We start from the raw sequence: 22,743 nt of genomic DNA, 5'->3' as shown, positions 1-22,743 counted from the left end.
TTTGTTGCCTGGCAAAATTGGATTTGCTGAAATTGTATTTTGCCAAATCTTGACTTGAGACCTGATAGGAAGTATTAAACGCTCAGTTAAATCGATACAAGTTGGTAATAAGAGCGAGTAATGTTGGTTGAAGCGATGAATGAAGGTTAAAAGCAATTTAAATTATGACTTTGTATAAATACTAGATATTAACAGAACATCTACTGCGCAAAATGGGCAGAGTTTACTTGTTTGAGAAGGAGTGGCTTATTTAAGTCTAAGATTTATTTAATCTGTTTGTTCCCAGGCAAAATTGGATGTGATGCAATTCCAAATTTCACCACATGATGGTGCCAAATTTTGACTTCATAGGACATATTCAACACTTAACTATTATGTTCAAGGTAATCAGATTTGTTTATTATTCTAATGGCCTTTTCAAAACTATTCTGGATTACTACTTTGGATCTATTCTACATTACTTGGCAACAACATACTCTGTAACAGATTAGGCAGTATAATCACATATGTTAATTTGAGAGTGCCCACACTCAATCTACTTATCGTGATGTGTTAAATCAATTACTGTTAGACATTATTATTCTGATAATCTACCAAATCTTTGAATTGAAGAATTTGTGATTTAATTAATAGCTTGTTGTTATGTTCAGGGTAATCAGACTTGTATATAATTCTAATGGCCTTCTTTTGAAAACTATTCTGAATTACAACTTTGGATCTTATATTACTTTGCAACAATATACTCGGTGACAGATTAGGCAGTATAATCACATATGTTAACTTCAGTGCCCACACTGTATTTATTTATGGTTATTTGTTAAATCAAGTACTGTTAGACATGAAATAGGAAGTGTTTAACATAAATGTTATGGCTACTCACCGTTGTAGCTCGCTCCTGGTCAATGATACGAGCCTCTTCTTGCAGTGGAAAACTTGCAGCCAACAAACACCGTGGAACCTAAAGGAATGAAATTAAACATTAACATTTCGCCTGGACCAATATTCACACGTACAACGCAACGCGGCTACACTTCTGCTAGCGCCTCAGCTACACGTTGCTATTACAAACGTAAATCTCTTTAAACACAATGAGTGTTACTTACCGTGTACGCTGTAGACGGTCCAGTTGCAAGCAGAAAATAAAGATATTTCTGTTGATATTCGTCGTTGCTCAGTGGCTCACGGCCATCGCGCCAACAGATTTGAATTTTGGTGGAAGTTCAGCCAATTACGTCATATCCGCGGCACATGACTGCGACGTAATACCCGCTTATCTGAAACGGCAGTTAAAAGTAGAGTTACATCAAGTTTTCTTTTTTAATCAACGCAATCATTTACAACCGTTGACCAGAAAGAATCGTCGAAATTCGACGTTCCCCCCAAACGCCACACTCACTCGCTTTTCAGGGCAACAAAAGTACTTCTTTTTAAAAACGATGAGTTGTACTTACCGTGTACGCTCTGGACGGTCCAGTTGCAAGCAGTAAATAAAAATATTTCTCTCGTTAGTCGTATGTTACCATCCGCTGTGTCTTTGTCAACATCGCCATTTTCCTACTTCCTGTTGCGAGCCACGCCCACGGATTTAAATTCTGGCGGAAGAGCCCGCCCATTGGCGTCGTTTTCGCGTATAGCAAATCCGATTGGTTGGGAAGGGGGCGCGGTTATGCAGCCGAGGGGTCCTGTGATCGGTGGGATGTAAAGTAGGCGTCGACGTCACGTCCGCGTCACGTGACCACGACGTGGCAGACGTCATATAGCAACCGCTGTTTTGTTTAGTAGACTTACAGTTGTTATGCATTGACATAATGGCGCACACTCCAAATAGATTTAAATAAATTAAATAATTCTTCTGCCCACTCCCTTTTAAACAAGTTAACTCTCCCCGCGGATTTGAATTCCGGCGGAAGTTCTTACAGTTGTTATGCGTTGACATAATGGCGCACTGGTTAGCATGTCCACCTCTTAAGCATGATGTTGCGGGTTCGACGCCTGATCAATGTTAGCATGGAGTGAGCTGAAGTGCATGGCGCTGAAGATTTGAATCTTTGAAATGCGCTGAGGTCTGACGTATCAGGCAGAATGGTTTGCCATCACGTTCAACAAAAAATAGAAACTTTCCCACTCTGATAAAAACGTCCTGTGTTCATCTACATATTTTCGTTTTGCTGTGCATCTTTTCCCTGCCATTTCGAGAGCCCAATTGACACTAATAGTTTACTGGAATGTGTTTGCCCATCCTACTTTGTGGAATTTCACCACATGCGCTTTTGACGAAAATACTAAATTGAACTCAAGTGAAGCCAACACGCACAACCCCCCCCCCCCCCCCCCCCCACACACACACACACACACCTACACACACACACACAAATGTTGATATGAACATAAAAGAGCCGCATGCGGTTCGGGAGTTGCGGCTTGGCCAAACCTGTACTATACAACTTTATTTGTGTAAAATTTTCACAACAGCTGTCACACAAACAAAGCGGGAAAAACCGAAGACGTGCGTGTTCCGCCCACGCTGGATTTATTTGCACCTTTGAAAAGACACCGTATTGCCGCAGATGTGGCAAAGAGTACTTTTGGGCATCTGAGACGGAAGGATGTCCAAAGCATCACGTCACCTGCTCTGGTAGGAATGGTGGTGGGACGTTGAGGTCAACCGCTTTGGGGTTGGCTGAATCTTTGGTCGCAGGATGCCACACACTTGAAGACAGAAGCAGAAAAGCAGAGCTAAATGCAAAATGTACTCACCGGTGACTCCAATTTTTTCCCCCCCTGAAGAAATGGATGGACGGGTGGCCCCGGCTGGCCGGTGGGACTCTTGTTATTCTGACCCTTTTTAGTGCGCGTTTGGGGCAACAACCGTTTTTTGTGGCGCTCTCTTCTGGTTCAAGAGTGCCCTGCATGTGAATTTGCCTTTCCTGCCTTCTGATTGGATGAGCGCCGGTGTGACGCGGTGCCTCTGTCACCGTGGCGGGGGGTATACGTCGGCATCGGAGCGTCTGCCAACGTCTGAGACCGGCTGGCAGTGTATCGGAGGTGTCGAGTGCGGTGCCGCTGGAGCTCACTCACCAGCTGGTGTTAGGGCCACAGAATGAAGGCCAAGGAGAAGACTAGAAAGAGAAACAGAAACTTCTCCTCCAATTGTTTGATTTGTCTCTTCTGAGCTTCGATGAATTCTTTCAGCTCTTTGTTCCTCTAGGACGGACAAATGGAAAGTAGCCTTCAAAAGCCAGTAAGCGTGCAAGTAAGTGCCGGGCTGGCTTTGGGCCCTTACCTGTTGCGCGCTGTGCAGCAGATCCATTCTCTCTTGGAGGATGCAAGCGTCGCGCTCCCTCAACTCCCACATCAGGGCTCGCTTCCATTGGTCCACGGCGCTCCTAAGCTCTTGTCTCTGATCCGCCGTCAGCACGTCATTCACGCCAGCGTGGCTGGCTTTTTCGCCGTCCGTGGCGGGGCAGTCCCGCTGCGGTAGCGCCTCGTACAACATGGCCTCCAGCTCCATGATCCTCTGGGCCGCAATCCTCGTCCATCAGTGGTCCGGCGGGAGATTTGAGGGCGGCTTACCTTATGAGCCTGGTCCATGGAACGCTTCCTGAAGTCCAACTCTTCATCCAGGTAGCCCTTCTGGTTGCAGAACATATCCCAGCACAGCTCAAGGTCAGAATTGTTGGGGCACATTGCCCCGAGTTCCCCTTGGCTGATGTCGCGTGTCTGTCTACCTTCTCACTTTCAATGTCCAACATCTTCTGTTGAAGTGCTGACTTGGTCACTTTGATGTATTCTAACCACTGAGGAAAGGCTGCTGTCACATAAGCAGAATGCGAGAGCGTGCGTGGACGTGCGCGTTACCTTCTCGGCTAGGGTGGGAAGGGTCCTGGCGTGAATCACGACCACCTGCTCCTCGTTGGTGAGATTCTGCAAGAGCCCAAAGGCACAGCGTCAACAAGGTTCTTTCAGCGCAAAGCCTTCCAAAAGTCACATTTGAGCCGCCGAGTCTCGTGGAGTGCGAACATAAGGAGTTCGACATACACTTACGCCGTTATCGCCCAGGATGTCCAGCTTCTTCATCAGATCACTGATGACGATGTCCTGGGGAAAGGCGCAAGGAGCAATGTAAGGTGTTCTGGGACCTCAGGTTAAGGTTAGGGTTGCGAGGGACGCCTTACGTACGCTCACGCCGTCGGCCTCGCAGTAGATCTGCAAAGGGCTGAGGCCGTCTGGGAAACGGACTTGCAGAAACTTCAAGACGGGGGAGCGCCACTCCCTCTCCTGAAAGGCAGAGGCATGCATCCGTCCGTCCGTCCGTCCGTCCGTCCGTCCGTCCGTCCGTCCGTCCGTCACATCTCTGGCCTCAACACGCTTGTGCGAGTCTTCCCACCTCCAGCTCCAGGATGCGGAACTCAAGCAGTTCGTTTTGGTCTCGGATATCCTGGATGTGCTCTTTCAGACGCGCTTCTTCCGCCTCCATCCGCCTGACCTGAAAAGACAGTCAGACCTCATCTGCAGGGCTTCCGGACGGGTGTGACGCCAAGCGACTCCGCCCAGCGCCTTTCTTTCCGTCACCTTTTCGGCCAACTGCTGATTGCTCTGACGCAGCAGCTGCTTCTCCTCCACCCACTTGACATTCTAGAAGAGACAAACGCGTGGACAGCTTTGGAATGTTGTGTCATTTTCATCCACAAATTCTTTGGTTGACTGGAAAATGACATTTGCTTTTCTCCGCATTTTCCCAGCCACGTTCGGGGGGGGGGGGGGGGGGGGGGGTTGTTCCAGTAATGCCAGACGAATGAGTGACTGAAGAATGTAGCTATTTTGTCTGAGAAAAAGGTGTGCTCATTGATAAGCTTACCTGTCCTTGTTGCTTCAGCGCTGACTCCAGATCTGCTACTCTGCTTTGATAGTGACCCATTTCTACTGTCATGTAACATGGGGGGAAGAGATGGTGCAAATGGTAAAATATGGATTGTTCACAGGAATAAATTGGCAGAGCTGAAATTCCAAATTTGTCCAAAAGATGGCGCCAGACCAAAACATGAGACCAAAAAAGGGGCCAAAATAAGCTAAGCAAGTTAAAATAGAAATAAAACAGGAACACGGTGTCGGATTGTGAGTCACGCATGGACGCACAAATGTGATTTTTACTTTTTGATTTCTTTGCTTGGCTAAAAATGTATTCTGTAACAGCTTAAAGCAATATTGTTAGTCAATTCGATCAAGGGACCCGTCACTATGAGAATAGTGGCGTGACATAAATTGTTTGGAGAAGCACAAATGTGATTTTTACTTCTTGATTTCTTTGCTTGGCTAAAAATTGATTCCCTCTTTCATGAACTGTGTTTTGCAATCGAATTGTTCTGGGATTGAATGATTTTATTAACACGGGTATCAGTGGGTGAAATTGTTCGGTTTCTGGAGTGATTAAGATTTGTAATTCTATTTCATGTTTCTTCAATAAATGTGTTGTGTATATTCATCTACTTTGTTGTGCGCTGATTTGTACTGAATGTACAATCGATGGTTCGGGGTTGATTTGACAATTTGATTAATGTGCGGGGGGTTATTATGGTATAACATAGGACCGTAATAAATAAAAGTAACATCAGACAATTTTAGAGAATTGAATAACTTTCGTAGTTATTTGAGACACGAGTGAATTTCAATCCGTTTGAAAGTTTGCTTCGTCTGAATAAATTAACGGAAGTGTTTGAATCGGATTATCGGTTTGGTGTAGAACTGAAAGTAATTTAATTATTTGAAGGGCGCAGGCCCGTTTCCCCTTTTGACGGGCCGCGTAAAAAGTAACTCCGAACATGTTAGAGAATTAAATAACCTTCGTAGATATTTAAGGGAAGAGTGAATTTCGTCAAAAGTGAATTCGTTTGAAAATTTACTTCCTCTAAATAAAATAACGACGATGGTTAAAATAGATCATTTGAGTTGGTGAAGGATAAAAGTATTTCGATTGTCCGTCGGGCGCGGCCCAGTTCTTAATTTTGTCGGGCCGCGTCAAAAGTTAAACAGGACACGATCGAAAAATAGACTTGCCTTCCAAATTAATTACTGGGCAAATCTAAATAGAGTAAGACATTTTTATTCGTTTTAAGAAAGTTGTTATTCTTTTTAAAGCAATCAAGTGGGGTGAAGCACGCCGACAGTTAAGTGCTAGATCTACATATAAGAAGTTTGAATTAATAACGTAAAGTGCATTAATTTTCTCCTTAAATGCTATTATTGTCACACTTTTATTAATTCGATTCTCTTTCGAATAAACAAGTTGGTCGGCTCGCTGCTTGAGCGACCAAGTAGAACGGACCCATATCAACATTTACTTCGGCAAAACTAGTGCTAGGGTGCGCTATACAAACGAATCCCTGAGGTCTTAACAAAGACATCTAAAAATATCCGTAACATAATAAGAACTTCAAACATTAGCGGGGAGCCATCAATACGATGCGGTCACTTCGAAGTCTTGCCTCGAATTGAGTTACTCGGCTCGAGCTTAGGGTGACTTGAGAGGGATTGGCGTCGTACAGAAATTAGATTGATTCCGGTGGAGTTAATTTAACTCGGGTGGTTAGATTACGGACGAATCTCCGAACCCGGCTAAGACAAACCCGTTACCGGGAAGCCGGGGGCACCTTATTGAAAGAGGTGCGTTTGACACTATCATCAGCTTTTCTCTGGTCTGAAAGGAGGAGGAGGGAGGCTCCTCCTCCTCCTTTCAGACCAGAGAACACCCGAGGCTGGGTGAGAACGGGGAGGCTGCGACCCGGCCGGGGGTTGCGGGAAGGGGCGCCACCTTGATCTCCTTCTCGGCGTCGTAGTCCCCTCCGCTGGTCTGGGCTAGCAGAGCGTAGGCTCGTTGCAGCGCTTGATATTCTTGCGTCAGCTGGCGGTAGCGAAGCTCCGCCTCCTCATGCACACACCAATGCAACACAGCACTAGTACCAGAATCAGTCAGACCGGCGACAAAGCACCCGCGACGCAAAGACGAGTCCGATTCCAGGCTGAAGAGGAATGTTTGGCGCCAATACGCTGGCAGAAATGGCGGGCTACCTCTTCGGGTTCCGTGTCGGGGGTTCTGTCGGTGTGAAAAGACAAGGACGATCCGTCCGAGTCCACCAACACGTCTTCGTCGTAGCCGTAAAATGTTTCGATGACCTGCGGGCGCGGAAGCAAACATCTCTCTGAACAAACTGAAGCGACACCTCACGATGAATCGACGAGAGGAACGATAGCGAGAAAAAGGCCATTTCATCTTGCGCAACACCAAGCAGCCGCAAACAAACAGACTCACCTTGCAGGACCTCACGCTTTGTTCCTCCTCAGAGATTGTCGACGTCGGTATCGTAGCAGCAAATCTCTCTCCTGTCGACACAAATAATCCGCCTTTGAGATTCTTTGGATGCAAAGGGAACGAACGGCTCCGGCGCAGAAACAAACGCGACTCACGATGACATTTCTGACATGAGCTCCTGTCTCCAGAGCCTGAAAAACCCGTCACCGGCGATGATTGGAGGGACGCTCGTCTTTTCCAAAAGTGACAACTACAGGGTGTGTCAGGGTTTTCCAGATTATCTTTATCGTATGATTATGTTGCTTTGACTTTGACTGCAACCTGTAATAAATAATATTATTTATCCCTTATTTATCCTTATCGCTTATCCCTTCCTACACAAAGTCGTAAAACATCCCTTGCTATGTTTTGACTAGAGGTCAAGGGCTTTCTCTATTCAATCCACTCTTACACCCACCCTGTTTCTCTTAATAAAAATGCTCGTGCAGGAGCCGAGAGTCAGACTTCATTCGTACAACGGATGGACTCTCCACCTGCAGGTGTCCAAAAGAACTTACTTGTCTCCCGTGTGGTTCTTGCAAAATAAGTTGGAGCGAGCGCAACTCTAACAGGGTGCATTTTGCCACTAGCTGCCTACGGACAATGACGTCGCGCTCGCGGCTCATGGTTGACGGGCTGAGCAGCCGGGCGAGTCCGTCGTTTTCAGCGCACAGCGACTGGCAAAGGCGCTGACAAAACGGGAGCTTTGAGCTGCTGAAAACGGCAAAACAAGTCTAAAGCGTGTTCAAACGCGTGCGCACAATGCTCCTGCTTGAAAGGTCGGAATTTAAGGGGCCAATTTTTTGGATGGCGGCCGCCGGCCAAGCTTTGGACGGAAAAGGTTTCCTGGCGACAGCGAGCGAGCGCGGCGCTGCCGTACGTGCACCGAGTCACCTGCCTGAAGACCTTGGACAAGTCGTCGATGATGTGCCGCTGCTCCACAACTTGAAGGAACTCCATTTCACCGTCCTGCTGGCCGCAACCGCGCTCCAGGTCATTGAGCGAACTAGGCCTTCTCTGTGGAACACAAATGCAGTGGACTCTGTTGGCACGCCGCCGTTGTCCGCGTCGACTTACCAAGCTTGCCATCTCCTCGTTCTCCTGGGTGACAAAGCGCACTTTGTTTTCAAGGCGACACAGCACCAGTGAGAGTTCTTCATTCTTCCTGCTCAGGCGTTTGTTTTTGTACAGGAGTGGCAGAAACTGGCTTTCTGTTTCTCTCAGTCGCTTAAGCTGCAAGCATGAAGTGCGGGATGCGAAAGACGCACAACACGCGGGCCAGAACGTATCCATTCCTTTTGCATCGGTTGGAACGGAATCGTGGCTTTGGCTCCCAATAAAAGACATCTACCAGGCAACCGACTCGCCGCGCCGCTCAACTAATAAGCAAGCGCAATGGGTGCCTTGCTGGATGGCGCGCATCAAACGTAGCGCAAACCTTCAAGCGTGCCGTCAATAAATTACCAGTTCATTGCGCTCTTCAGAAAGCAGGGCGTTTCGATCCTCCAGTTTCCTGATGACTGCGCTGAGCTCAGCGATTTTCAGATGAAACCTTCGCGTGTCCCGATCCTCCTGAGACTGAAAACGCCCCGCAACACACACACACAACCACTCGTTCAAAGTTCAAAACTGTTTTTGTGCTACCTTCCTCCAGCAACGAACTAAGTCATGCGTACTGCAAGTGTGTGATGAGGTGGCTTACGCTATGAAGAGGATTGCTAGTAGCGCCGTTGACCCCACTTCCAGGGTAGTTTAGGCCCGCCCTTTGGGAATCCCTCAGGGCAGCGATCTGCTGCTCGGCAGCCTGAGTCTGCAGCTGAAGGCGGTGGACGTGGCCGGCCCCAGGGATTTATCCAAAACACTAACCGCTCTGTCTTTCAGCTTGATCTCATCCATCTGGATGTACAAACGGGGAGCGCTCAGGCAGGCGGGCAAACTCATTTGCCAGAATTGTGACAAAAACAAAGAGAGCAACCGGCCAATTTTTATCTTGAATCGACTAGAACACCATTGCTGTGACAAAAGCGAAGCGAGCAACCGGACATTTTCTTCTTGTGAAATAGAATAGAATAGAATGCCTTAGGTGTCATTGCACTGCAGGTATACAACGAAATTGGGAACATAGCCACGCACCGCGCATCTGATCAGTCCTACCAGTCGGCGGATCTCCCTCTCGCAGTCTCTCTTGGTTCGGCTCAGCTCCTCCCGATGCTGGTGATGAGCCGATCGGAGCTCGGCCGCTCGGGACTGCCAGGCCTGCTGGGCCGCTGCCAGGGCTTCTTCCGCGCTCCTGGTGGAGGCGACACCGCTCGGTCTCCCGACACCGCCGCGTCTCCTCCACTTCCGCCAGCAAAGCGCCCCCGCTCCTCACCTGAGCAGACATTGCGCCACATCGGGCCGTTGAGACCGCAACGGAGCGCCGCGACGCTTACTGGGGACAAGCTACACAATACGGTAGCGGCCGCATCGGAGCCCGACGTGGCGTGCGGATAGTCAGACACGGATTGAGCGGATCACCTTGTCCATGGAGCCGTCCCTCAGGCTGAGGACCAAGGCATTCAGTCGCTGGATCTCTCCATCTTTGATTTTGATCACTCTCATCAGCTCCATTTCATGCTGCCGCAGTAATGTCTCCCTGGTAACGGCTAACTCTTTCTGCTTCTCCTCATGGAGTTTGCTTTTGAGTTCCGTCATGGCGGTGGTGGCACGGTGGTGCTCCGCCCGCAGGTCCTGACTTCTCTCTCTCTCCAGACAGCTGACCTGACATGACTTTATTGTCATCTTGTCTGCACATGGTGCATACAAAACGAAATTTCGTTGCACACGGCTTACAACAAAGTAGTGATATTGCAGTTGAATAGAAGTAACATATCCTATGAAAATATATATATACATATACTGTATATATATATATATTACAAATAAGTATAAAGTGCAGCAGTGCTAATTATGCAATAGTGCAAGTAGGCAAAACAGTATTCAAGAGTGTGCAGAGGAATGCTAAACCATGTATTAAACTTCTATTTAAAGGGTTTACACAAGTTCAGTAAAGTTGGTAGTGCGAGATAGTGCAAGATAGAGGTCCGTAGTGTCATAAAGTACAGTTCTGTGAATGTGTGATGCAGAGTTCAGTTTAGAGCTCAACAGTTCTAATGTTCAACAGTCTGATGACAGCAGGGAAAAAGCTGTTGCAGAACCTGGTGGACCTGCAGCGGATTGTGCGAAACCTCTTCCCAGAGGGCAGCAGGGAGAACAGTCCATGGTGGGGGTGTGATGGGTCATTGATGATGTTACGGGCACGGGACATGCAGCGCTGAGATGAAATGTCCTGAATGGAGGGAAGAGGAGCCCCTATGATCCTCTCTGCTGTCCTCACCACTCTCCTCACGTTCTTCCAATCGGAGGCGGTGCAGCCTCCACACCACACAGAGAGTCAGCTTGTCAGAATGCTCTCTATGGTGCTCCTGTAGAACGTCCTCATGATGGGTGGGGGCAGGTGGGCTCTCCTCATCCTCCGCAGGAAGTACAAGCGCTTCTGTGCCCTCTTGATCAGTGCCGTAGTGTTCATAGTCCAGGTGAGGTCTTCTGTGATGTGGACCCCCAGGAATTTGGTGCTGCTGACCACCTCCACAGCTTAGCTGTTGATGATCAGTGGAGCGTGGTGAGGCTGGTTTTTCCTGAAGTCGACGATGATCTCCTTCATCTTCTCCACATTCAGGATCAGGCTGTTGTCTCTGCACCAGCCCACCAGCTGCTCCACCTCCTCTCTGTAGTCCAGGTCGTTGTTGTCTCTGATGAGCCCCACCACCGTTGTGTCGTCTGCGAACTTCACGATGTGATTGGTGGTGAACCTGGGGACGCAGTCGTGTGTCATCAGGGTGAACAGCAGGGGGCTCAGGACGCAGCCCTGAGGGGAGCCTGTGCTGAGGGTGATGACATCAGAGGTGTTCTGTCCGACCCGGACTGACTGAGGTCTGTTGGTGAGGAAGTCTAGCAGCCAGTTGCGAAGGGGGGTGTTGAAGCCCAGGTGTTCCAATTTTCCTACTAGATGCTGTGGGATGATGGTGTTAAACGCTGAGCTGAAGTCCAGGAACAGCATCCGAACATGGGTGTTCTTCTCCTCCAGGTGAGCCAGGCTCAGGTGAAGAACGGAGGAGATGGCGTCCTGAGTGGAGCGGTTTTGCCGGTCGGCAAACTGGAACGGGTCAAATAATGGGGGTAGTCTGGAAACGATGTGATCTTTAAGCAGCCTTTCGAAGCACTTCATCATGACCGGAGTCATTGCAACAGGCCGGTAATCATTAAATGAGGTGATTTGAGGTTTCTTCGGCACCGGAATGATGGAGGCAGTCTTAAAGCACGCTGGCACTGTGGCTTGGCCCAGCGAGGTGTTAAAAATGTCTGTGATGACCCCAGCCAGCTGACTTGCACATTCCCTGAACACACGCCCAGGAATGTTGTCGGGGCCAGGGGCCTTACGGGGGTTGACTCTCCTCAGGGTCTTCAACACATCGGCGGAGTCAAGGCAGAGTACCTCCTATTCCTGATGGGGGACAGTTTTAACTGCTGGAGTGCCGTTTAGTGCCTCGAACCTCCCAAAGAAGTTATTTAGACCATTTAGAAAGTCAGCATCAACTTCACCCACCGGGGGGGGAGGGTGAGTTGTAGTCTGTAATCGCCCGTATGCCTTGCCACATACTCCTGGTGTTGTTGGCGTCGTGGAAACGATCCTGAATTTTTCGACTGTGGTCTCGCTTCGCTACCCTGATGGCACGGTTCAAGTTGGCTCTCGCTGTCCTCAGTGTCTCCTTGTCGCCAGACTTGAAGGCAGAGTTCCGCGCTCGTAGCGTTTGACGTACCTCCTCAGTCATCCAGGGTCATTGGTTGCCCCGGGTGATGATATTCTTAGTGGTGCTGACGTCCTCGGTGCATTTGTTGACGTAGGCTGACACAGTCATGGCACACGCATGTCAAATCTACATCGGGGAAACTGGGAGGGAGGGAGGGAGGGAGGGCGGGAGGGAGGCAAGCAGGGAGGCAGGCAGGCAGGGAGGCAGGCAGGGAGGCAGGCAGGGAAGCAGGCAGGGAGGAAGGCAGTGTCTGTCTGTTGAGGTTTTCACCTTGTTCTTCTCCTGCTGAAGTTCTAACTGGACGTCCATCAGTTTGGCTCTCAGCTCGTCATTGGCGGCCTGAAAGGCGTCCGTTCGCTCCGCCTTGACCCGCCCTGCCGGAGCTCGTTTGGACATCTCTTACTCGAGTCTCGCCCGGTCGTCAGTCAGAGATCACAACATTTGTACCTGGAGAGCACAAACGCAGCGCTGTTTTCCACTGGCTTCGGACTCAACTTCAATCGGTACCGTAACGTACAACATCATAAACATAGATCTAGCTTGACTTATTCATTGAATAAATGCATTTGGTTATTCAAAACTGCATCACGCAACATAGCGTGACCGAGACGGCCGTTATCCACCTGCGTGAAGTTATTTGGTGAAATGAATGAGATGTTTAAGACACCATCGTTCTGTCTCTATGTAGATGAAGGGAAATAATCGATTGCTGAAGGTCCAAAGGTGTTGTGATAAACAAATAAACATATTAGTGACATATTTGTGATAAACATATTAGGCAGGATAATCACAAATGTTAACTTGACTGCCCACACTGTATTTATTTATGGTTATTTGTTAAATCGAGTACTGTTAGACATGAAATAGGAAGTGTTTAACATAAATGGACGACGAAAGGGGTACTCACCATTGTAGCTCCTGCTGGTCAATGATACGAGCCTCTTCTTGCAGTGGAAAACATACAGCCAACAAACACCGTGGAACCTAAAGGAAGGAAATTAAACATTAACATTTAGCCTCAACCAACATTCACAGATACAACGCAACGCAAACTACACAAACGTAAATCTTTTTAAACACAATGAGTTGTACTTACCGTGTACGCTCTAGACGGTCCACTTGCAAGCAGAAAATAAAGATATTTCTGTTGATAATCGTCGTGTTTGTATCCGTTGTCTCGCTCAAGGCCATTGCGCCCACAGATTTGAATTTTGGCCAGAGTTCAGCCTATTGACGTCATTTCCGCGGTGTAATACCCGCATATCTGAAACGGCAAAGTTAAGAGTAGAGTTAAATAAAGTTTTTAATCAACGCAATAATTTACAAACGTTGACCAGTCGAAATAATCGTCGAAATTTGGCGTCTGTGGCTGGAAGCAGACGCCGAGTTCGACGTTCCTCCCAAATGCCACACTCCCTCGCTTTTCAGGGCTACAAAAAAACATATTTTTCAAAACAATGAGTTGTAATTACCTTGTACGCTCTAGACGGTCAAGTTGCAAGCTGAAAACAAAAATATTTGTCTTGTTAGTCGTCGTGTTACTAACCGCTGTGTCTTGTTTGCCAGCATTGCCGCTTTCCTACTTCCTGTTGCAAGCCACGCCCACGGATTATAATTTTGCCGTGAGTTCCGCCTATTGACGTCATGTCCGCGTCGCATGACTGCGACGTGATATTATCTAAAACTGTTTGTGCGGCATGGTGTTGTTCTGTGCGGTATTGTGTTATTCTGTGCGGCGTCGTGTTGTTCTGTGCGGCGTAGTGTTGTTCAGTGCGGCGTCGTGTTGTTCAGTGCGGCATGTTGTTGTTCAGTGCGGCATGTTGTTGTTCAGTGCGGCATGGTGTTGTTCACTGCGGCATGGTGTTGTTAAGTGCGGCATGGTGTTGTTCAGTGCGGCATGGTGTTGTTCAGTGCGGCATGGTGTTGTTCAGTGCGGGATGGTGTTGTTCAGTGCGGCATGGTGTTGTTCAGTGCGGCATGGTGTTGTTCAGTGCGGCATGGTGTTGTTCAGTGCGGCATGGTGTTGTTCAGTGCGGCATGATGTTGTTCAGTGCGGCATAATGTTGTTCAGTGCGGCATAATGTTGTTCAGTGCGGCATAATGTTGTTCAGTGCGGCATGGTGTTGTTCAGTGCGGGATGGTGTTGTTCAGTGCGGCATGGTGTTGTTCAGTGCAGCATGGTGTTGTTCAGTGCGGCATGGTGTTGTTCAGTGCGGCATGGTGTTGTTCAGTGCGGGATGGTGTTGTTCAGTGCGGGATGGTGTTGTTCAGTGCGGGATGGTGTTGTTCAGTGCGGCATGGTGTTCAGTGCGGCATAATGTTGTTCAGTGCGGCATAATGTTGTTCAGTGCGGCATAATGTTGTTCAGTGCGGCATAATGTTGTTCAGTGCGGCATAATGTTGTTCAGTGCGGCATAATGTTGTTCAGTGCGGCATAATTTTGTTCAGTGCGGGATGGTGTTGTTCAGTGCGGCATGGTGTTGTTCAGTGCGGCATGGTGTTGTTCAATGCGGCATGGTGTTGTTCAGTGCGGCATGGTGTTGTTCAGTGCGGCATTGAGTTGTTCAGTGCGGCATGGTGTTGTTCAGTGCGGCATGGTGTAGTTCAGTGCGGCATGGTGTAGTTCAGTGCGGCATGGTGTTGTTCAGTGCGGCATGGTGTTGTTCAGTGCGGGATGGTGTTGTTCAGTGCGGGATGGTGTTGTTCAGTGTGGGATGGTGTTGTTCAGTTTGGCATGGTGTTGTTCAGTGCGGCATGGTGTTGTTCAGTGCGGCATGGTGTTGTTCAGTGCGGCATGGTGTTGTTCAGTGCGGCATGGTGTTGTTAAGTGCGGCATGGTGTTGTTCAGTGCGGCATGGTGTTGTTCAGTGCGGCATGGTGTTGTTCAGTGCGGGATGGTGTTGTTCAGTGCGGCATGGTGTTGTTCAGTGCGGCATAATGTTGTTCAGTGCGGCATAATGTTGTTCAGTGCGGCATAATGTTGTTCAGTGCGGCATAATGTTGTTCAGTGCGGCATAATGTTGTTCAGTGCGGCATAATGTTGTTCAGTGCGGCATAATGTTGTTCAGTGCGGGATGGTGTTGTTCAGTGCGGCATGGTGTTTTTCAGTGCGGGATGGTGTTGTTCAGTGCGGGATGGTGTTGTTCAGTGCGGGATGGTGTTGTTCAGTGCGGCATGGTGTTGTTCAGTGCGGCATGGTGTTGTTCAGTGCGGCATGGTGTTGTTCAGTGCGGCATGGTGTTGTTCAGTGCGGGATGGTGTTCAGTGCGGCATGGTGTTCAGTGCGGCATAATGTTGTTCAGTGCGGCATAATGTTGTTCAGTGCGGCATGGTGTTGTTCAGTGCGGCATAATGTTGTTCAGTGCGGCATAATGTTGTTCAGTGCGGTATATTGTTGTTCAGTGGGGCATAATGTTGTTCAGTGCGGCATGGTGTTGTTCAGTGCGGGATGGTGTTGTTCAGTGCGGCATGGTGTTGTTCAGTGTGGCATGGTGTTGTTCAGTGCGGCATGGTGTTGTTCAGTGCGGCATTGTGTTGTTCAGTGCGGCATTGTGTTGTTCAGTGTGGCATGGTGTTGTTCAGTGCGGCATGGTGTAGTTCAGTGCGGCATGGTGTAGTTCAGTGCGGCATGGTGTTGTTCAGTGCGGCATGGTGTTTTTCAGTGCGGGATGGTGTTGTTCAGTGCGGGATGGTGTTGTTCAGTGCGGGATGGTGTTGTTCAGTGCGGGATGGTGTTGTTCAGTTTGGCATGGTGTTGTTCAGTGCGGCATGGTGTTGTTCAGTGCGGCATGGTGCTGTTCAGTGCGGGATGGTGTTGTTCAGTGCGGGATGGTGTTGTTCAGTGCGGGATGGTGTTGTTCAGTGCGGCATGGTGTTGTTCAGTGCGGCATGGTGTTGTTCGGCATGGTGTTGTTCAGTGCGGCATGGTGTTGTTCAGTGCGGCATGGTGTTGTTCAGTGCGGGATGGTGTTCAGTGCGGGATGGTGTTGTTCAGTGCGGGATGGTGTTGTTCAGTGCGGCATGGTGTTGTTCAGTGCGGCATAATGTTGTTCAGTGCGGCATAGTGTTGTTCAGTGCGGCATGGTGTTGTTCAGTGCGGCATGGTGTTGTTCAGTGCGGCATGGTGTTGTTCAGTGCGGCATGGTGTTGTTCAGTGCGGCATGGTGTTGTTCAGTGCGGCATGGTGTTGTTCAGTGCGGCATGGTGTTGTTCAGTGCGGCATGGTGTTGTTCAGTGCGGCATGGTGTTGTTCAGTGCGGCATGGTGTTGTTCAGTGCGGCATGGTGTTGTTCAGTGCGGGATGGTGTTGTTCAGTGCGGGATGGTGTTGTTCAGTGCGGCATGGTGTTCAGTGCGGCATAATGTTGTTCAGTGCGGCATAATGTTGTTCAGTGCGGCATGGTGTTGTTCAGTGCGGCATAATGTTGTTCAGTGCGGCATAATGTTGTTCAGTGCGGTATAATGTTGTTCAGTGCGGCATAATGTTGTTCAGTGGTGCATGGTGTTGTTCAGTGCGGTATAATGTTGTTCAGTGCGGCATAATGTTGTTCAGTGCTGCATGGTGTTGTTCAGTGCGGCATGGTGTTGTTCGGTGCGGCATGGTGTTGTTCAGTGCGGCATGGTGTTGTTCAGTGCGGTATCGTGTTGTTCAGTGCGGTATCGTGTTGTTCAGTGCGGTATCGTGTTGTTCAGTCCGGTATCGTGTTGTTCAGTGCGGTATCGTGTTGTTCAGTGCGGTATCGTGTTGTTCAGTGCGGTATCGTGTTGTTCAGTGCGGTATCGTTGTGTTGTTCGTATTGTGTTGTGTTGTTCGTAATGTGTTGTGTTGTTTGTATTGTGTTGTTGGTATTGTGTTGTGTTGTTCGTATTTTGTTGTGTTGTTCATATTGTGTTGAGTTGTTCATATTGTGTTGAGTTGTTCGTATTGTGTTGTGTTGTTCGTATTGTGTTGCCTCTAACACTTAGCTTCTAACACTTAGCCTCTAGCACATAGAAGGTAAATAAATAGGAAGGAAGGACTCACCGGTGACGTCGTCGCCCACGTCCAAGCGTTGTACTTTGTATTTTCATCCTTCTGACAGTGGAAAACATATAGCCAACAAACACCGTGGAACCTAAACGAATGAAAGAAAACTATCATTTGGCCACAACCAACATTCACAGATACAACACAATGTGACGTGCGGTGTTGAGGTTAAAGGTTGAGTGAAGGGCCCTCGTTTTAAACTACTTTTTTGAAAAGGAGTGGGAACAAGTAAGACGTATTTAATTTATTTATTGGGAAGTAGTAAGACTTATTAAATTTATTTAATCTACTTTTCTTCCCAGGCAAAATTTGATGTGCTGCAATTCCAAATTTCCAAAGTGAATGAAGGAATGAAATCCTTTAAATTATGATTTTGTATAAATACTAGGCATAAACACAAAATCTACGGCACAAAATGGGCAGACTTTACTTGTTTGAAAAGGACTGGTTACAAGACAGACTTTTTTAATTTATTTAATGGGAAGAAGACTTATTTAGTTTAATTGATCTATTTTTGTTCCCTGGCAAAATTCGATTTGCTGCAATTCCAAATTTCCAAAGTGAATGAAGGAATGAAGTCGTTTAAATTATGATTTTGTATAAATACTAGGCATAGACACAAAATCTACGGCACAAAACGGGCAGACTTTACTTGTTTGAAGAGGACTGGTTGCAAGACAGACTTTTCTGATTTATTTAATGGGAAGAAGACTTATTTAGTTTATTTAATCTATTTTTGTTCCCTGGCAAAATTGGATTTGCTGAAATTGTATTTTGCCAAATCTTGACTTGAGACCTGATAGGAAGTATTAAACGCTCAGTTAAATCGATACAAGTTGGTAATAAGAGAGAGTAATGTTGGTTGAAGCGATGAATGAAGGTTAAAAGCAATTTAAATTATGACTTTGTATAAATACTAGATATTAACAGAACATCTACTGCGCAAAATGGGCAGAGTTTACTTGTTTGAGAAGGAGTGGCTTATTTAAGTCTAAGATTTATTTAATCTGTTTGTTCCCAGGCAAAATTGGATGTGATGCAATTCCAAATTTCACCACATGATGGTGCCAAATTTTGACTTCATAGGACATATTCAACACTTAACTATTATGTTCAAGGTAATCAGATTTGTTTATTATTCTAATGGCCTTTTCAAAACTATTCTGGATTACTACTTTGGATCTATTCTACATTACTTGGCAACAACATACTCTGTAACAGATTAGGCAGTATAATCACATATGTTAACTTGAGAGTGCCCACACTCAATCTACTTATCGTGATGTGTTAAATCAATTACTGTTAGACATTATTATTCTGATAATCTACCAAATCTTTGAATTGAAGAATTTGTGATTTAATTAATAGCTTGTTGTTATGTTCAGGGTAATCAGACTTGTATATAATTCTAATGGCCTTCTTTTGAAAACTATTCTGAATTACAACTTTGGATCTTATATTACTTTGCAACAATATACTCGGTGACAGATTAGGCAGTATAATCACATATGTTAACTTCAGTGCCCACACTGTATTTATTTATGGTTATTTGTTAAATCAAGTACTGTTAGACATGAAATAGGAAGTGTTTAACATAAATGTTATGGCTACTCACCGTTGTAGCTCGCTCCTGGTCAATGATACGAGCCTCTTCTTGCAGTGGAAAACTTGCAGCCAACAAACACCGTGGAACCTAAAGGAATGAAATTAAACATTAACATTTCGCCTGGACCAATATTCACACGTACAACGCAACGCGGCTACACTTCTGCTAGCGCCTCAGCTACACGTTGCTATTACAAACGTAAATCTCTTTAAACACAATGAGTGTTACTTACCGTGTACGCTGTAGACGGTCCAGTTGCAAGCAGAAAATAAAGATATTTCTGTTGATATTCGTCGTTGCTCAGTGGCTCACGGCCATCGCGCCAACAGATTTGAATTTTGGTGGAAGTTCAGCCAATTACGTCATATCCGCGGCACATGACTGCGACGTAATACCCGCTTATCTGAAACGGCAGTTAAAAGTAGAGTTACATCAAGTTTTCTTTTTTAATCAACGCAATCATTTACAACCGTTGACCAGAAAGAATCGTCGAAATTCGACGTTCCCCCCAAACGCCACACTCACTCCCTTTTCAGGGCAACAAAAGTACTTCTTTTTAAAAACGATTAGTTGTACTTACCGTGTACGCTCTGGACGGTCCAGTTGCAAGCAGAAAATAAAAATATTTCTCTTGTTAGTCGTATGTTACCATCCGCTGTGTCTTTGTCAACATCGCCATTTTCCTACTTCCTGTTGCGAGCCACGCCCACGGATTTAAATTTTGGCGGAAGTTCCGCCCATTGGCGTAGTTTTCGCGTATAGCAAATCCGATTGGTTGGGAAGGGGGCGCGGTTATGCAGCCGAGGGGTCCTGTGATCGGTGGGATGTAAAGTAGGCGTCGACGTCACGTCCGCGTCACGTGACCACGACGTGGCAGACGTCATATAGCAACCGCTGTTTTGTTTAGTAGACTTACAGTTGTTATGCATTGACATAATGGCGCACACTCCAAATAGATTTAAATAAATTAAATAATTCTTCTGCCCACTCCCTTTTAAACAAGTTAACTCTCCCCGCGGATTTGAATTCCGGCGGAAGTTCTTACAGTTGTTATGCGTTGACATAATGGCGCACTGGTTAGCATGTCCACCTCTTAAGCATGATGTTGCGGGTTCGACGCCTGATCAATGTTAGCATGGAGTGAGCTGAAGTGCATGGCGCTGAAGATTTGAATCTTTGAAATGCGCTGAGGTCTGACGTATCAGGCAGAATGGTTTGCCATCACGTTCAACAAAAAATAGAAACTTTCCCACTCTGATAAAAACGTCCTGTGTTCATCTACATATTTTCGTTTTGCTGTGCATCTTTTCCCTGCCATTTCGAGAGCCCAATTGACACTAATAGTTTACTGGAATGTGTTTGCCCATCCTACTTTGTGGAATTTCACCACATGCGCTTTTGACGAAAATACTAAATTGAACTCAAGTGAAGCCAACACGCACAACCCCCCCCCCCCCCACACACACACACACACACACACACACACACCTACACACACACACACAAATGTTGATATGAACATAAAAGAGCCGCATGCGGTTCGGGAGTTGCGGCTTGGCCAAACCTGTACTATACAACTTTATTTGTGTAAAATTTTCACAACAGCTGTCACACAAACAAAGCGGGAAAAACCGAAGACGTGCGTGTTCCGCCCACGCTGGATTTATTTGCACCTTTGAAAAGACACCGTATTGCCGCAGATGTGGCAAAGAGTACTTTTGGGCATCTGAGACGGAAGGATGTCCAAAGCATCACGTCACCTGCTCTGGTAGGAATGGTGGTGGGACGTTGAGGTCAACCGCTTTGGGGTTGGCTGAATCTTTGGTCGCAGGATGCCACACACTTGAAGACAGAAGCAGAAAAGCAGAGCTAAATGCAAAATGTACTCACCGGTGACTCCAATTTTTTCCCCCCCTGAAGAAATGGATGGACGGGTGGCCCCGGCTGGCCGGTGGGACTCTTGTTATTCTGACCCTTTTTAGTGCGCGTTTGGGGCAACAACCGTTTTTTGTGGCGCTCTCTTCTGGTTCAAGAGTGCCCTGCATGTGAATTTGCCTTTCCTGCCTTCTGATTGGATGAGCGCCGGTGTGACGCGGTGCCTCTGTCACCGTGGCGGGGGGTATACGTCGGCATCGGAGCGTCTGCCAACGTCTGAGACCGGCTGGCAGTGTATCGGAGGTGTCGAGTGCGGTGCCGCTGGAGCTCACTCACCAGCTGGTGTTAGGGCCACAGAATGAAGGCCAAGGAGAAGACTAGAAAGAGAAACAGAAACTTCTCCTCCAATTGTTTGATTTGTCTCTTCTGAGCTTCGATGAATTCTTTCAGCTCTTTGTTCCTCTAGGACGGACAAATGGAAAGTAGCCTTCAAAAGCCAGTAAGCGTGCAAGTAAGTGCCGGGCTGGCTTTGGGCCCTTACCTGTTGCGCGCTGTGCAGCAGATCCATTCTCTCTTGGAGGATGCAAGCGTCGCGCTCCCTCAACTCCCACATCAGGGCTCGCTTCCATTGGTCCACGGCGCTCCTAAGCTCTTGTCTCTGATCCGCCGTCAGCACGTCATTCACGCCAGCGTGGCTGGCTTTTTCGCCGTCCGTGGCGGGGCAGTCCCGCTGCGGTAGCGCCTCGTACAACATGGCCTCCAGCTCCATGATCCTCTGGGCCGCAATCCTCGTCCATCAGTGGTCCGGCGGGAGATTTGAGGGTGGCTTACCTTATGAGCCTGGTCCATGGAACGCTTCCTGAAGTCCAACTCTTCATCCAGGTAGCCCTTCTGGTTGCAGAACATATCCTAGCACAGCTCAAGGTCAGAATTGTTGGGGCACATTGCCCCGAGTTCCCCTTGGCTGATGTCGCGTGTCTGTCTACCTTCTCACTTTCAATGTCCAACATCTTCTGTTGAAGTGCTGACTTGGTCACTTTGATGTATTCTAACCACTGAGGAAAGGCTGCTGTCACATAAGCAGAATGCGAGAGCGTGCGTGGACGTGCGCGTTACCTTCTCGGCTAGGGTGGGAAGGGTCCTGGCGTGAATCACGACCACCTGCTCCTCGTTGGTGAGATTCTGCAAGAGCCCAAAGGCACAGCGTCAACAAGGTTCTTTCAGTGCAAAGCCTTCCAAAAGTCACATTTGAGCCGCCGAGTCTCGTGGAGTGCGAACATAAGGAGTTCGACATACACTTACGGCGTTATCGCCCAGGATGTCCAGCTTCTTCATCAGATCACTGATGACGATGTCCTGGGGAAAGGCGCAAGGAGCAATGTAAGGTGTTCTGGGACCTCAGGTTAAGGTTAGGGTTGCGAGGGACGCCTTACGTACGCTCACGCCGTCGGCCTCGCAGTAGATCTGCAAAGGGCTGAGGCCGTCTGGGAAACTGACTTGCAGAAACTTCAAGACGGGGGAGCGCCACTCCCTCTCCTGAAAGGCAGAGGCATGCATCCGTCCGTCCGTCCGTCCGTCCGTCCGTCACATCTCTGGCCTCAACACGCTTGTGCGAGTCTTCCCACCTCCAGCTCCAGGATGCGGAACTCAAGCAGTTCGTTTTGGTCTCGGATATCCTGGATGTGCTCTTTCAGACGCGCTTCTTCCGCCTCCATCCGCCTGACCTGAAAAGACAGTCAGACCTCATCTGCGGGGCTTCCGGACGGGTGTGACGCCAAGCGACTCCGCCCAGCGCCTTTCTTTCCGTCACCTTTTCGGCCAACTGCTGATTGCTCTGACGCAGCAGCTGCTTCTCCTCCACCCACTTGACATTCTAGAAGAGACAAACGCGTGGACAGCTTTGGAATGTTGTGTCATTTTCATCCACAAATTCTTTGGTTGACTGGAAAATGACATTTGCTTTTCTCCGCATTTTCCCAGCCACGTTCAGGGGGGGGGGGGGTTGGTCCAGTAATGCCAGACGAATGAGTGACTGAAGAATG

At 47.9% G+C, this 22,743-nt stretch overlaps 1 protein-coding gene across 1 annotated transcript; it reads right to left on the bottom strand.

The window, feature by feature from the left end:
• Positions 1–2,623: 2,623 nt before the first annotated feature.
• Positions 2,624–22,421, bottom strand: LOC137840050 (janus kinase and microtubule-interacting protein 3-like). The gene is made up of 5 exons (XM_068649853.1): positions 22,327–22,421; positions 22,139–22,237; positions 22,004–22,057; positions 21,827–21,883; positions 2,624–2,632 (listed from the first exon to the last, which is right to left on the bottom strand). The coding sequence occupies exons 1-5, from the start codon at positions 22,414–22,416 to the stop codon at positions 2,624–2,626; spliced, it is 309 nt and encodes a 102-aa protein (XP_068505954.1). The 5' UTR covers positions 22,417–22,421.
• Positions 22,422–22,743: the final 322 nt, after the last annotated feature.

The sequence above is a fragment of the Syngnathus scovelli genome, unplaced genomic scaffold (assembly GCF_024217435.2).
Source record: "Syngnathus scovelli strain Florida unplaced genomic scaffold, RoL_Ssco_1.2 HiC_scaffold_52, whole genome shotgun sequence".
NCBI classification, from domain to species: Eukaryota; Metazoa; Chordata; class Actinopteri; order Syngnathiformes; family Syngnathidae; genus Syngnathus; species Syngnathus scovelli.
Note: the sequence above shows the minus strand (reverse complement) of the source record. Positions and strands in the feature narration are given on the sequence as shown.